Source organism: Parus major, chromosome 1A, assembly GCF_001522545.3.
Source record: "Parus major isolate Abel chromosome 1A, Parus_major1.1, whole genome shotgun sequence".
In the NCBI taxonomy this organism is placed as follows: domain Eukaryota; kingdom Metazoa; phylum Chordata; class Aves; order Passeriformes; family Paridae; genus Parus; species Parus major.
Genome location: NC_031773.1, coordinates 6,657,791 through 6,673,588, shown reverse-complemented (window position 1 = coordinate 6,673,588; position 15,798 = coordinate 6,657,791). Strand labels below are relative to the sequence as shown.

Below are 15,798 nucleotides of genomic sequence, written 5' to 3'. Positions count from 1 at the left end.
TTACAAAAAGTAATTAGATCATGTCAGAAACTTTATTTGTCTGCTTTTATCTCTGTGTGCTAAACCCATACTTAGTTTCTTTTGCTCTTTTGGATTGTAGAATGCTCTCTTTAAATAGTATTGTATCTTGGGTACCAATTAGAGAACCTTGTCATTAAGACTGCAGCCAGTTTTCTTCTTCCTCTGAGGGGAATTAACAGTACCCTGCCATGTATTAATTATAGTATGTTATGCTCTCTGCAGGGCTGAACATTCTGGTTTACATACTTTCCTTTTTTTTTTCCTTCCTTTTGCAGCCTCAACCGATTCCCCTGCTGCTACTGTTGACTCTGAGACAATAACACTGAACAGTGGAACACTACAGACCTTTGAGATTCTTCCAGTAAGTAACTGGTGTTTGTTACTGTGTTTTTTGCTTTTCAGCCCAGCTACTTTTTAGAGTATAGAACTGTGCATTTCAAAAAAAAAAAAAAGGTAGGTTTTCATGCAGAAATATGAAGAGTTCTAAAACTTATTTCTGAAAGTGTAATCCATTAGGGCTGCTGAGTAAACTGAATTATAATTAAATGCTTTAAATTTTCTCTAATGCTATGAAGTTTTCCTTCATGCTCGGATTTTTTTCATTGTTGAAATCTGACATAAAGGAGACAGGAAAGCTCCCAGCAAGTAAAGATTGTCTCAGTTCCATTGTCCTGTAATTTATAGCATAGTTTCCCTTCCATCTCAATGTAAAATTAAGTTAAATTTGTTCCTTTTTTACCTGCTGTTGTACAGCATAGTACAGACCTGCTGGGCTCCTCCCCTTAATACTTGCCTTGGTAGCCTAAGGCTACAGATGACTTTTTTTCTTCTTTTTGAGTGCAATGCAGCAGTCAGTGCAGAAGGGATTGGATTGGTGTGGTATTTTCCAGGGAGGACCAGTTAGGCTGATCCACGTAAATCAAAATACTCCAGTTTGTCCTGGGCAGTGTTTTTGGGTATTAAACCTGTGTTGTCGTTTTAGTCTTTCCACCTGCAGCCGACTGGGACACCAGGTACCTATTTACTGCAGACAAGCTCGAGCCAAGGCCTCCCTTTAACCCTGGCAACGAGTCCCACCATGACCCTGGCGGCTGCGGCAGCTCCGGCCTCCCCGGAGCAGATCATCGTTCACGCCTTATCTGTGAGAGCTCTGGGCTTTGGGCTCTGGGGGAAGGGGAACATTGTAATGCAAGGCCCTGCACATCTATGTTACATTTGCAAAGCGGTTCTTGAGTCATAACAATGTTACTTTGTTTAAAATCCTGAAGACAGAGAATTTGGGGGTTTGTGTATTGTTTTGAAAAAGCAACCTCTGGTTGCTTCAGAACTTAGCTTAGTGAGCGAGTTCTGAACAGGATGTCTCCATTTAGTGGCTTGGTCCCCAGAAAAACCAGATCTTGTTGTTCTGTGATGTTTTCAGTTACTCTCACAAATAGATTTTGGCCCACAACATTGGATAGTAGTGACAAGTATTGCTTTTTGTTAGAGGGAGGAAAGGAGTAGCAAACTGGATATTGAATCACAAAAGTGATTAAAAATTCAGTGGAACGCCGACCTTTTGAATCTACAGTGATCCTCACGTGAATGGTTGCCTCTTTAATATTATTATGTATTTATTTGTGACTTAACACATGGCACCACATTCAGTCTACAGAGTTATCCTTTAGGAACAGGAAAGGTCAACAGATGATCTGGGCTGATATACTGTGTATATAAAACTCTAAACTATACTTAGCAATTGGAATCCTTTTGCTTGTATTTGCTTGAAAGATCTGTAGATAGTTACAGGAAAGTCTCTGACCTTTTTTGGGGTTTTGTTTGTCTCTTTTTTTGCAAATGCTGCTCACAGCCAGAGCATTTGTTAAACACAAGTGACAACGTCACAGTGCAGTGCCACACGCCGAGTGTGATAATCCGCACCGTTGCTGCCGAAGACATCTCCTCCTCTGTCACCCAGACAGAACTGACTGTGGATTCAGACATTCAGTCAGCTGACCTGACAGATCCTCCAGACACCCTAGGAACAAATACTTTCCCACATGATATCCATCAGTCCAAGCTGAGTGACGAAGAGCAGTCAGCCTACAACGAAGATGATGCTTCCAAATTTAGCAGCAGGAATAGTAGAGAACTGATGGATGGAGTTATGGTAAGAACTGAGGAGGAGATTGCTGATGCTAGCCTGAAACAGAATGAGGATTCTCACTCTGATTTACCCAACACTTACGTTACTGAGGTAAGGGAGGGCATGAAACTTGGTATTTTCCCCATTTCTGCACAGAGAATTATTTCATTGAATCTGTGGTCTTTACGTTAAGCTATTCATCTGAAATATCTCAGTGATTTCATTTATATTGATAGCTGAATTGAGAAGGATGGAGAGAGACTATTCATAAGAGTTGTGACATATAGTTACAGAACAAGGGGGAATGGCTTCAAACTGAAAGAATGTAGGTTTAGATGAGGTATTAGGAGAAAGTTCTTTCCTGTGAGAGTGGTGAGGCACTCGAACAAGTTGTCCAGAGAAGCTGTGGGCTGCCTCATCTCTGGAAATGTTCAAGGGCAGATTGGATGGGGCTTTGGGTGATCTTCAAGGTCCCTTCCCATACAAACAATTCTGTGATTATCACCATTCTGCAAGTATTTGCTGAGATCCTCTATCCTTGAGCTTCGTTAGTGTGTTATGAATATGAAAGTAACAGCATTTAATTTGGTACTGAGACTTATACTTGATTTTATCTGAAGCATTGAACACCTCACTAGCTGTGGAGTTGCTTCAGTGTTCAGGGTAATTCTGCATGGGGACAGTGGAAAGCTGAAACATTGGTGACACTGAACGGTTGCCTTCAGGTGTTTCCTGTTTGATGCTGTTGCTTTAAACTGGGCTGTTAATTGTCCAGCATACCTGCATCAAATGGTTTGATTGAGGTGAGGTGAGCTAGAGTGTTTAGGTTTTGCTTTATGAATGTCATAACATTCTTCAAGATGTACCTCAGTTTCCAGTTTTGAGGACTTCTGTTAAACATACTATCATACTATGTTTGACTAAACATCCAGTCAAGTATCTTTTAAATGGGAATTTAAAGCATTAAGCTGCTTCTCTTTCTGGCCTCAGATTTACTCATCTCCAACACATGAGATGCAGAAATGAGTTTACTAAGTTCCTCAATCTTTCAGTTGTTGGAATTATGAAAATGACTAAGTCACAGAAAAAGAGATGCTAAAAAGAAGATAACGCTCTTTAGTGGGTAGAAAATTCCTCTTCCTTTACAGGTTTGAATTTGGGAAAAGATGAGTTAGAGTGAAATACCCCTTCCTGTATTTTAGAACACTGTTCTCTACAGTAGCTGCATTTCTGCTTTGTCAGCCTTGAAAATCCATCATTAATATGCTTTGGTCTTTGAAGAAGCTTCTAATAGTGCATATCCATTTTGCTTTTACAAAAGGGAGAATGTTTGTACATCTCAAGTTTGCTACTACAGAAGCATCTGAATCCTGAATACATCCAAAGCTGGGGATTATTCTTTCCTTTTCCTCTTTCTGTGTCATGGTTGACGTACTTGTGATAAGATTTTCAACATTTGAGGCAGACCATCAGCTTTCTATTCTTATTTTATAACTTCAGCTTCTCAAGGTAGAATTAATAAACTTTTGATATTAAGCTAGTTCCTAATTTAACTTTGTACAAATTGCTCCTGGCTAGCAGAATGTAAAACTAAACTTTTTTTTTTTTTATACAGAAAAACAAACTGAATTTGTAATTCTAATTTGCCTTACTTTTCAAGTCAGATTCAAGTTTGACATGTGTACTTAAATTCTAGGAAATAGTGAACTGTCTGTGAGTAATTCTCAGTGAAAAGGTATCTAGAAAAACATGCCTAAATTTTGTTTTCTTTAAGTCAGTGTTATTTTTATGAGCTTGCCAGGGTTGTATTGTCACTGTGGGTGGGTAGTGGGAGGCAGGCAGTCATGCTGCAGGGTTGTATTATTTCTGGCTGGGAAAGGTGCCCATTTGCCACAATGGCTTCTTTAGTTTTTCACGCCTCCTCTTCCCAGTTTCAAGCCTTGCAGCCCAGTGCTGCTGTGAGCAGAGCTGTGTGCTCTGCTGAGAGCTGCTCCTGCAGGTCAGGCCCTTCTGGATGGGACTTAGTGCAGTTCATTGAGCTGCAGCACAGGTTGTCAGCTCCTCTTCAGCAGCATCAGGGAAGGGGTTTTCAGGCAGCTGCCTTTGCAGAAACACTGTGGAGTTATGTAGGGAAACAAGTTTTCCTACAAAAAAACAAGGTAGAGGAACATTAGTATTTTCTTAAATATAGAGGGCTGTAACCTCTCAAAAACAATTCCTGCTCCCTCTAAAAACAGTGATAAATCCAGGTGCCTTCCATTGTGTCAGCAGCAGTTGCTAGCATTCTACATCAGGGATTCCTGATGTTTGACCAAACCTTACGCATGGTCCACACAAAAACTGGAATCCAAATATCTCTGCTGGTGCTGGCAGTACTGCATGGGATGACTTCATTGCATTTGTGGAACCAAAAGTGTGCTGTGACACTGAGTCAGCCAGATGTGTTGCTGCCATTCCAGTACCACAGGAGCCAGGGAAGAGGCAGCAGCAGCAGCAGTGGCAGGACTGGAAGAGAATGAGGGTATTGACAACTTGTACCTGGAAAGAATCAGTGTGTTGTCAATCCTCTGCTATCATGAGGTTCAGCAAGAAAAGTCTGGAGCCAACCTCCAGCCAGTGACAGACCAAGCAAGGCACAGCAAGTAAAGTGGATCTTTTGAGCTCTATGTTCAGTGTCAGTTAAAACTTAACAACAGAAATTGTGAAACTTGAGGTAAAGCTGTTGGGTTTGTGGAGGCAATGCTTCAGTTTCAGGTAATAAAGGTGTAATGCTTCAGTTTCAGAACATCTAGGCAGCAAGTAGTGGAAAAGCCTAATTTGTCTTCATAGACATAATATTTGACTTGCAAGGGAATGATTTGCCACCACCTTGCAGTGTCTCTCTTCCTCTCCACCATTGCTCAACAGGGTAGAATTCTTCTCATCTTGTTTTTGGGTGCCTGCACTAAGATGAAATGTCCCTGTAAATGCTGAAATAAGCTATCTCAGGTGCTGACATTTTAATTTAATGAGGTAAAATTAATCCAGAGTGTATTACTGTGGAACATGGCTGAGCAATGCAGGTTTTTGTTTATACTACAAGGAATACATTCTCATGGCCTGTTCTGTGTTGTGCAGGACCTGGGTTCCCCAACAATAGAAGAACAAGTTGATCAGCCTACAATAGACGATGAGACTGTGCTTATTGTTCCTTCTTCCCATGGTTTTATCCAGGCAACAGATGATATAGATAGTGAATCAGTCCTGCCCTTGACAACTCTCACAGGTATGACAGTCCCTTTCATTAAAGCAGTGTATAGAGCTTTTGAGTCTCTGCAGACAACACTTCAAAGATCCTTGCTTTCTCCTAAATAATTTTACATATCAGTGCTATGAAATTTCAAGTAACATAACAAATACTCCTCCCCAGAGGAAGGATCTCCCTGTAGAGCCATCAGAGGGTCAGCACTGATGGTGTAATACCCGATGGATGCAAATGTGAGTCACACCACTGCATCCATATCGGTCATCACTTACCTTCTCTAAAGATACTCAATACCCACCTGGATCTGCTCCTGTGCTCTAGCTGAACCAGCTTTAGCAAGGGGTTGGACTAGAGGATCTCCAGAGGTCCCTTCCAACCCCAGCTATTCTAGGATGCTGTGAAACTAGAAATTGCAAACTGCCTAGTTTGAGCAGCACTGCCTGTAATTGGTTAGAATTCCAGGCTACATTGCCTAAGTTTGTCTTTTACATTTTGTTATAATGGCACAGCAATAGTTCTAATGCTTTTTGTTCCTTGGCAGATCCTATCTTACAACATCATGGAGATGGGTCACACATTATTGGCTCATCGTTGGGCAGTCCTGACTCGGAAGATTCAAAGGATGTTGAGGACTTAGTGAGCTGTCACTGAGAAGCAGCAATGGTGTCTATTTTCTATTGACCATGTTTGCATTGTGAAATTAGTTACAACTCTGTGCCACATTTCCAAAGAAAGCAGTCACGGTCTGTCTCTTTGAACAGGAGCTTCCAGTGTGAAATGACTCCGGTGCACTTTCTCTGCTCAGGCTCTTTCCCTCATCCAGGAGGGAGGACTGAGCCGCCAGCCAAGGCCTGAGGTGCCACATCTCACTGGGGTGTTCCAGAAGGGCCTCTGGTGCATTGCTCACAGTGCTCAGACCCATCCAGTCACTTCTGATCTGACTTGTTACTGATGTGCTGAACTGCACACATGGAAAACTGGACAGAAGTCAAAGATTGTGGACTGTAGCCTCTTAGTGCCGCAGCAAGTATTAGTTTGCACAGGTTTCATGAAGAATGGGTGATTTTTGCACTTACTGACTCTTGTAATACATGGAGTAAGAGACTGTTACATTTCAGGAAGGAGTGAGTTCCATCAAAGACTTCAGGGAGCATGGGCAGCATCATGAAGCAGTGGTGTGAATTCCCATCTCACCTGACTCGTTAGTATGTCTGTGGCACAGGAAGAAGGCAGAAGCCTATGGGACTTGCCTGCTCTGCTTGTTCCTGAGAAGTCCATTGCTGGCAATGGACAGAGCTCAGAAAGATCATTTGTGGAAAATCTTTTCCTGTTTTGTTTTGTTTTTTTTTTTTTTTTCTTTTCTCTCATCACTACAGCAAGCTGAACAAAAAGGGAAGGGCTATGAGAAAGGGAAGCTACTGGGACCCACCGGCCTCCCCCCACAAGCTTGGAATTTCAAGATTGTTGTGAGTAGATTGGAACATTTGTCTCTCGCTGTTTACCTGACACTACCAACCACCTCTCCAGATGTGATTTCTGCAGCAAGTTAATCAATGGGAATGGTGTGAAGGTGGCAAAGTCTTGGAGGAATAGCTCTGTGAGAGTCTGGACATAGGGCCCTGAGGCAAAGGAAGCCAATTAATTCCTACGTTGTTTGAAACAGACACTAGGCTGAACAGCAGCCTGTTAGCTAGGAATCAAGAGAAAAAGCTATAGAAACTAAAGACTTGTATAAATTATTTTATTTATTTCTGTAATTAGCTCTTCATAATCAAGAGTTGGTCTTTTTCAGTCTGTGGTTTTGTTAATGTGAAAAATAAGTTGTAGTTTTAAATGGTTGCCTAGGGAACAGAAATAATTGTATATTCAGTTTCAACAAAATAAAGAGTATTTGTCTTACTTGACTGTAAGATGCCATTTATTTATACTGCCACAGATCCTTTCAGTGCTGCAGTTTATTTGTACAGTAATAAAAAAAGTGCATTTTTTTCCAAAATGAAAAAGCTTGTGCCATTCTGAAACATCAGTACAACTGGAATGTTCATTAAGCGCAACAGTAGCTCTTCAAAAAAAAGCAGAATGTCACGTCTTATGGCAATAATTCTCCCCAACAAGAGGGACATTACATATACATTTACATGAAAATCATGTACTGATTTATCCTTGCACAACCCACTTCTTTCCTCTCAGGCTGATGGTTCTCACTTAAATGTCGAGTAGAGCTGAGAGCTGAGCTGGAAGCACTCTGACACAGTAGCATCATTGCTGGGTATTCCCAATGTCCTTCATTTACCCACTTCATGGAAGTACAGGTTGGCACATATACATAACATGACAATAGAAAACAATATGTAGTAAATTAGATTTCTAAATTTGGGTTCCAGGTCTCCTTGTCGATACCAGTAGATCTAGAAGAGAAAAGGAGTTTGTGTTATTTCAAAAAGCCAAGTATTCTGAGGAAACTTTCTTTGGTAACTGAATTGGCAACTTGTAGATTTAGTTTTGGGAGTTTGTAAAACAAACTTGAATTTGTTTGTAAAACAATCCAGCTTCCTCTGGCCAGAGAGACTTGAGTGTGTGTGTATGTGAAACTGGCCCTGAGGACATGTGCTGTCTGGTCAGCTTTGCTGACAAGAGAGGGAGAGTGGGTGGCTTAGCTGGGGGTGTTTTAACACTCAAAGCTGGCTACACCCTGGTGGATGAGGACAAATACCAGCTTTGCACTAACACAGTCTATTCTGGGCAGAGTCCTGGCCACTGGCTGTAGGATCAAAAACTGGGACTGAGCAGGCACTGAAGAGCAATTTCCCAGTGTTCCCATCAGTGAGGGGTTCAGGGCTGCTCCAGGTCAGAGCTGCAAGAAGGAGAATACTCCAAGTGTGAAAAGCTACAGCAGAAGGAGCCACCAATGTGCCTGCCCATGTAAGGGGCATTGGACTAGATGTTCTTTGACAGCCCCTTCCAACCCAAACCATTCTGTGATTCTATGAACTTAGACCTGCCAGTTCCCTTTGCCGGTGCTTGGGAGCAACTTCCTTGGAATTCTGCAGTTATTGAGTAGAGAAACATCTTCTACTTCCTGTAGCTTCCTACCCCTGTAACTCATCCCCTGTGTTTGAAATGTCACTGACTAATGCAAGTGCATCGCTGATCCCACTTCAAATGTCTTCTGCAGCACAATCCATCTCTGCACTCCCATTTCAGTGCTCTGATCCCTGGTTTCCTGCTCTGTGTCTCCCCTCGCAGCTCCAGGTGGCAGTGCCACAGAGGTGACAAGTCTTACACCACAGCTGGGCTGCAGGAGTTGGCTCAGTTCACACACTTACTCTGCAGTAAATACAAAACTCATTACCACTCCCTCATTGTCAGCTTGTGTTACGGAGGCAGGAAAGCTTTTCTAGGAGAGTGTAAAAGAGAAGGCAGCACCACGTAAAGCAGATTTTATTCAGAGCCATTGATTCAAAAGCACGGCAAACGTGGCGGTACTTACAAGAATGCCAGCAGAAATGCAACACAAGGAGATGCAGAAAGCAAAAAATACATTCACAGGTTTTGGAGGTAGTTGCGGGAAGACAAAAGCACTGATTAGAGTGACCTGTATGGGGGAAAACAAAGATAAAGATTTCACTGGCCAGAGCTGCAGTGAGAAGAGGCTCAGCCCAAGGGCTGGAGCAGCACAGCGCTCGCATCCTGATCTGCACACCCCTCCCTGGTCTCTGACTCCCACCCCTGAGCAGCTGAAGGAAAATGTGCAAGTCTGGAGGAAAACTGCTTTGATACAGCTGCACACTGAGAAGAGTGGAAAAAAAAGATGAAAGCTTTGCAACGCTGGCTTATTGCCAGAAACCACCCTCCAAGTAGCCGTGAAGCCATCAGGCCCAGGGGTGCACACTGCCCATGCAGGAGCATCCCTTCAGCCAAGTGTTCCACCAGCTGGCACCTCCCCTGTCCCCACAGCCTCCCTGCACCTCAGCCCTCCAACAATCCCTGTGGACCACACCACTGACAGCGCTGCGTTTGTCTTTAGCTTGGGGAAAGCACAGCTCAACACAAAGGGACAAACTTTGGAAAGACTTATATAAGCCATAAATAGAGGACAATAAATCATAAATAGAAGGAAATGGAAGCAAACATGCTCTCCTGGCACATAAATGCTTTGTTGTCTCACCCAGCCTCATGTTCAGCCAGGAAGGACAATCTACCAGGGAACTTCAAGGATTTTATTGGAGCTCTTAAAGAAAGGTATTCCCCTTCTGTTGTCAGAGGTTCAAAAGATAGATATGTTCCAAAACAACTGCTTCCCCTAAATCAGAGCCTCTTTGGTCATTGGAAGTTTCACCACCCATTTTTGGAGAGGAATTTTGGTTTTCTCCCTGTCAGTTCAAGGTACAACATGGATGAGTGGGATGGGAGATACTTACTACAAGCAGCAAGGTTGTTAAGCCACCAACAACTAGATTGATGATTCTGTCCTGAAGAAGAGAGAAGTGTTATATGTACCTAAAAAACCAACAACAAAAAAAACCCCAAACCATATACATCAGAGCATTAACCAACAACACTGAGAGCATCAGCCAGGATCCACGTTATCCCCAGGACACCATCAGGGCTCCATGGTCAGCTCTGCCACACAGGAAGGTTTCTTCCCCAGGGAGGCTGTGCTGGTCAAGGCTTCATGCAGCAGGTTTGCTCATTTGCAAATGGTTTCTCCACTATATCCAAATTATTACAATTGTGCAAATTATATTTAAATTTTTTTTAAAGTGGGAGTGCACAGATGGAGGTTGTCAGAAAAAGCTTTTTTTAGCCTCACAGCCTGAGAATTAATAGATTGATAGAGTCTTAGGTGGGAATCTGTGGGCTGTTGGCAAGGAGGTGAAGCATTGCCCACACCTCAAATGCTCCACCTAACACCAGCAGATCTGAAGATGCCACACAGTGGCTCTGCTTGGACAGACAGATATTCCCCCCACACGTCTTTCTGCTGCTCCTGATCAGTATAGAACAACTGGGAGGACACAGATTTTTGCACCTGGGAAGAAAGATCCCTCAGTGGCAGCATCACAGTCACATCCCAGTGGCATCAGGGCAGGGACTGGCTGTGACACTGGGCTCTGTGACCACGGGCTCAGAGGAGCACCCATGCCTGATGAACTTTCTGGAGTAAAAAAAAACAAAGGAAAATGAGAATATTCCAATCCCTGCCAGCACACTGCCTCCTCCCTGGTGTTGCTCCGAGTATAAATATCCACGCCACAATCGGACTGGGCTGCACACAGCCAGGTGTGACATCCCAGATAGCTGACAACAGCTAAAAGAACAGCTACAGCAGAAAAAATGTGCAGAGAGAAAACACCCCAGACACCGATTAATTATACTGAGAGTCATTAAGTAGTCATGGTGAAAGGAAAGTGAGAAAAGAGTTTGAGCAGTGAAAGCATTTTGCCCAAAACATCTCAGCCAGCAGGCAGGGCAACACAGGCTTCCCTCCACCTGCTCTTGCACCCTTCTTCCCTCCTAGAATTTGGATTTGTAGAAGGAGAAGTCCCAGGCCATGAAGAAGTAACACATGACAGCAGCAGGGCACTAGAAGAAAGCAAAGAGGAGACAGCAGCAAGTCATGGTTTTGTGGGACACCACCAGCCCTGACTTTGTGGAGCTCACGTTAAGGTGGTTCAGGAACAGGTGGATGCTGTGCTCTGGTTGTGTTCCCCAAGGGATAGGGCCACAGCAAGCAGACTCTTTGAAACCTCTTCTTAGTCCCTAACTCCTCTTAATAAAACCAAACCACTGATGCTCTTGTAGCTTCAAGGCCCCAGTCTGTGGGGGAACAGCAGTGGCTGCAGCAGTGGGAAGTGACTCCCCCTCCATAGGAAATTGTCTCCAGCAGCCCCTGTGCAAGGTCCTCACCAGCCAGGCACAAACCCCTTCTCCTCACCAGCATTTCTGCACACAGAGCTGGTGATATGGCAGCAGAAACATCAGGGAATGCCAGGGAGCCAGCTGCACAACAGTGGGTCACCAACCTACAGAGCTCACCTGGTGAGCACTGCCACAGCTCAGAGGGATGGACACACACTCAATCACCATCCAGTAACCCAGCCATGACTGTGCTCCTGATTAACCAGAGACCCACTGCATGAGGACAAACTGGACTGGCATGAGAAAACAAGGTGTCAGACTTGACAAGCGAGCATGGAGCTTTTCTCTCCTGACTGTTTCAGTGTGGGAGAGAGCATCCCCCAGCACAGGGACCTCTCATCTCACACTGCTGACTGCTGGACTTCCCAGGGACAGCCGGATCAGGTACAGATGCTGGCAGTGGAGCACGTGGCACCCAGTCCCTGTGGCCAAGGCATCCCCTTCCCGTGCCTAAACCTGCGGTCACTCACATTTTCCAAATGCGCTGCCGGCAGAAGAAGGTATTTCAGGATCCAGGGATTAGAGACACTGATCCTGAAATCTTGGGCTTGGCAAAGCAGTGAGAGGCTGTATTCCTCAGTGCCCGCTGACACTTCAGCCCCAGGCAGCTTAGCACAGCAAAAAGGTTAAAAATACTCAAGCAGAGGCCAAGACGGCTAAAGGGATTGGGGATGACGGAGCCTTTCACCTCCACACGGTGTCCGAGTGCACAGCCCAGCCCGGGCAGACATTCCTGGGTACTGGGCACACAGAAACTGCTGTGGTGAGCCTTGTGTCCTGCATGTCACCCAGCTGGCACAGCCGGCTCTCACGACCAGCACAGCTGATTCAGGAAGGATTTTTCTCCAGCATCACTATGTGCTGTAATAGCTGTTAGAGTAAAAAGACAAAAAAACCCAGCAGGCACACCAAAACAGAGAGCCTGCAGCTGCTTGAGGTCACCTGAACCAGCACAGGGTACTGGCACACACACACACCACCTCCTGATACAGCCCAGCATGCCTTCATGGGGTCCCCATTCAGCCAGCCAGCTGAAACATAGCGAGCTGTTGGCCAGACCAGGAGATGAATTCCATGTTTCACTGTTGCACAAGATGCATTTTGAAACTCAAGGGTTTCTGCCCTCTCCTCCTACTCTGGGGAGGGTGTTGCAGGATGGAGGTTTTGGACTTCTCCCAGGGAGCTTCTGCAGTGCAGGGGTCTCCCTCCATCTGCCTCTGGGAGAAGCACATAAGGTCAGGATGTGCCAAATCCTTGCAAAGCAGGAGGGCACAGTCCAGGATTCTTTAGGATCTGGGTCAAGGTTACTTGGAGCAGCAGGGAAACTGAGGCAAGACTGAGACTATGTCTACACTCCCTTCACAGGCTTTGACAGAGTGGCAGCTTTCCTCTTCGCCCCATTCCAGGTCAGCACCTTCCATCCTTAAATCCTCCAAGTTAGCAGCATGTGGACTGAGCCCACAGAGATCCTGGCAGAGGCTTGGCCAGGATAAGGGAATGGGCAGGTTCCCTGGAGCGTGGGTACCTGGTGCCATCTCTGCAGGAGTGACAGAAAGGCCATTTTTATGCCTTACATCAGCAAGTCCAGATGGTCAGCAGCCATTGCAGCCCGCTGCAGCCGTAGGGGATACCTGAATGCAGTGCCAGACCCAGCCTTGTGCCATTGCAGGCAATACAGGCTGCGCTCAGGGCCATGCTGGCCATGACATGGAGACTTCCTGGTGTGTCCTCAAAAGCTCATCATTCCCATCCCGAGCTCCTCAGTCTCTCTATTGCTTTCTGCTTCCAACCCATAGCAATAACTTCCACCCACCCAAATGCTCCCACTATGGAGGAACCCGGCTTTCAACTTCTTTCCTGAGCAATGCTGCACCTGTGGCACTCTGTCCCCTCTTTGCCACCGTGCAGCTGTGCCTTTGCATTGTCTCAGCCCTTCACTGCCAGTGCTGCATCCCTGGAAACCACAGCTGAATCCACAGCGCTGGCACTCATCAGTGCTGTGTTCCTACACTCCCTCTTCCCACCAGCCACTTCTTTGGTACCGTTTTGCCCCATCCCTGCTCAGCAGTCACAGGGACAGCGAGCTTGGCAGGAGCAGCTGGACCACGGCAGGGCAAGGAGGTGGGCGCTGCTGCCCAGCTCTGCCATCCCCACAGAGGGGCTTTACCCTCAAAGTCACCAGCTTGGAGACCAGGAGAGGGCAAGAAGGCAAGAAAGAGGGAATCCCTATCTCTACATCCATTTCCAACTGCTGGCAAGGGTGGGAGACCCCTCATTCTGGGTGCAGGGCTTCCTGGGGCACAAGCACTGCCCCTGCCCCTCCCTGGGGCCCCAGCCCGAGCAGAGGATCCCGGTTTGCCTGTATCAGCCATCACCTGCAGAGACCCAAAAGCAGAGCTGGGGCGGGGGCAGACGCACTTCTCCCGGCAGACCTGCTCCCATTTAAAGGCAAAGTTTAGCTTCTCCATTTCTGACACAGAACGTTCCAGCTCGGGACCTCCCTGGCGTCTGTTCCTAAGCAACCCCAGCGGATCGGGGAGGAAACGACCCCCGGGCAGCGCAGCGGTCCCTCGTCTGTCGGACACGGGTACGGCAGCGAGAGACCATGGGCTGCTGCTCGGCCCGTCTGACAGCTTCCAAAAAAGCCACAGGAGACAGGCAGGGGTGACGTGCAGGACGCTGGGTCCCCGTTAGAGCCCAGGAACTGAAATTGGCATCCCACGTTTATTATTTACCGCTCTCCTTTGCGAGCAGAGGCATAGCTGGAAAAAGACAGGGATCAGGGATCGAAGGCTTAACCTCGGCTGAAAAGTTTGGGAGTTACCTGCCAGGACAGCTTTGCTGCTCCTGGCACACCCCAGTCCCCAGAAGTGCCCATCGCTGGGAACTTCCCGAAATCCCTGACCAAGGACTGTCCAACAGGACCCAGCAGGGCACTGCTCCAACAAAGGTACCCTTTTCTCCAGCACTCCCCATCAGGGCCAGCAGCTGCTAGTGGGGGATACCTGTCCCCCCCCTCAGTTCATCTTCTTGGGGTCCTGCCTGTCCTCCTATGCCACATCACTCTATGTTCCCCCGAAAATCCGGTTGGTATCACTTTGTTTTCATTAAACATAATTGTAGCAGCACGCTGTTCCGAGTTCTTGCAGGGAGGGCGGTGATGCATTTGATACACTTGTGAATAATCTCAGGCAGTTTCAGCCTGCGACCCTCAAACACACACGAGTGTGGGTAACCCCTCCTGACAGGGGACAATCCCAAGTGTCGGACGGACGCTGTGACACCTCCAGGTATCGTGGTTCCCGAGGGATCCCGATGCCGGGCAGCCCCAGGAGCCCCCTCCCCAGCACAGCCCCCGCAGCAGCGCCGAGAGCCGAGCGGCTTACGGGGATTGACACCTGAGGAGCCGCTGCTGCCTCACGTCCGCCAAGGACAGCCACTGCCAGCTCCTCCAGCCCGGGAGAAAAATCAGCTCCCAGGAAGTTACCAAACGCATCCCCCCCATCCCCGTGCCCAGCAAAGACCCCCCCAAACTGGGTGAGAGGCAGCCTGGGGTGCTGCAGCCGCAGAGCCCCGGCCTGGGGGGCTGCAGGGCACAGCGGCTGTGGGACCCCCTGCCCGTGCCCAAACCCCTGCCCAGCCCCACTCCGAGGGTCCCCCCGACCCTGGGACCCCGAGCCCCAAGTTCCCGGTAGAGTTTTGGGGGGGCGTTGGTTTGGGGAGGATTATTTGAAAGTTGATTTCCTGGGGAGGGAATGTTTTGTGAGTTTTTAATTTGGGAAGGGGGTCTTGCTGGGGAGGATTAGTTCCGGATATATGGTTTGAATTTTTTTTAAATTTCAGGCCGTGTTCGTCTGGGGTGGGTTTGATGGATTATTTTTGGTTTGGGCACTAATCGGGAGATGGTTGTTTTTGGTTTATTTCAGTTTTTCGTTTTTGTTTTTTTTTTTTTACAATTACGCCAATTTGAAGCTTTTCCTTCTTTTGGAATTTGGGGGGCTCCCTTTATATTTTTTCCACTGGGGTGCAGCCTTTCTGATTTTTGATGCTGTTTTGAAGGGGAACTGAGGATTCTTTCTTATTTCATAGGGATTTTTAAATTTGCTCGCAGGATTCGGGCAGGTTCCTCGCTCGGGCGGGCCGGCCGGCTGCCTGCGGCGCTCCGTGCCGAGCCCGGGGACAGGGGGTGGGGAGCTGCCGCTATCCGGGGCGGCCGGGGAGGAGGTTCCTCATTACCGGGGGGCTTTTACGCCGGGAGGGTGTGGACGGGGGGCACTACGGGACTTTCTGCTGCGTTTCCTCCGCTGCGGTTTGCTTTGGCGGGGGGTTGTTTCGGGGCAGGGGGTGCCGGGGGTGGCCGCTGGCGTGGCGGAGCGCTGTCCCTTACCCTGGCCGAGGTCTCCCCGAAGAGCGGCCGGTTGTCCGCGCCGCCGGTGCCGTACCCGCGGGCGGGGAATCCCTCCATGGCGCGGGGGCGCTGCGCCGG

General features: G+C 47.2%; 2 protein-coding genes across 4 annotated transcripts in view; one reads left to right on the top strand and one right to left on the bottom strand.

Moving 5' to 3' along the window:
- DMTF1 (cyclin D binding myb like transcription factor 1) overlaps positions 1-7,289 on the top strand; it is a 24,847-nt gene extending 17,558 nt beyond the window's left edge. Inside the window, exons 13-17 of one of the 2 annotated variants that reach the window (XM_015627794.3) lie at positions 297-382; positions 1,004-1,162; positions 1,871-2,170; positions 5,264-5,411; positions 5,932-7,289. In XM_015627794.3, the coding sequence (XP_015483280.1) occupies positions 297-382; positions 1,004-1,162; positions 1,871-2,170; positions 5,264-5,411; positions 5,932-6,041 (803 nt within the window). In that variant the 3' untranslated portion in view covers positions 6,042-7,289. Of the gene's footprint in view, positions 1-296; positions 383-1,003; positions 1,163-1,870; positions 2,258-5,263; positions 5,412-5,931 lie in introns of both variants that reach the window. The other variant, XM_015627793.3, reaches the window with a different exon arrangement.
- Positions 6,731-15,792, bottom strand: TMEM243 (transmembrane protein 243). 2 transcript variants are annotated; one of them, XM_033514775.1, is made up of 5 exons: positions 15,700-15,714; positions 10,423-10,548; positions 9,812-9,862; positions 8,881-8,985; positions 6,731-7,798 (listed from the first exon to the last, which is right to left on the bottom strand). In XM_033514775.1, exons 2-5 carry the CDS (start codon positions 10,450-10,452, stop codon positions 7,676-7,678), a joined length of 309 nt encoding a protein of 102 aa, XP_033370666.1. In that variant the 5' UTR covers positions 10,453-10,548; positions 15,700-15,714; the 3' UTR covers positions 6,731-7,675. The 2 variants fall into 2 exon arrangements, with proteins under 2 accessions (XP_033370666.1, XP_015483286.1); XM_015627800.2 differs by lacking the exon at positions 10,423-10,548 and having other exon boundaries at positions 15,700-15,792.
- Between the last annotated feature and the right edge of the window lie 6 nt (positions 15,793-15,798).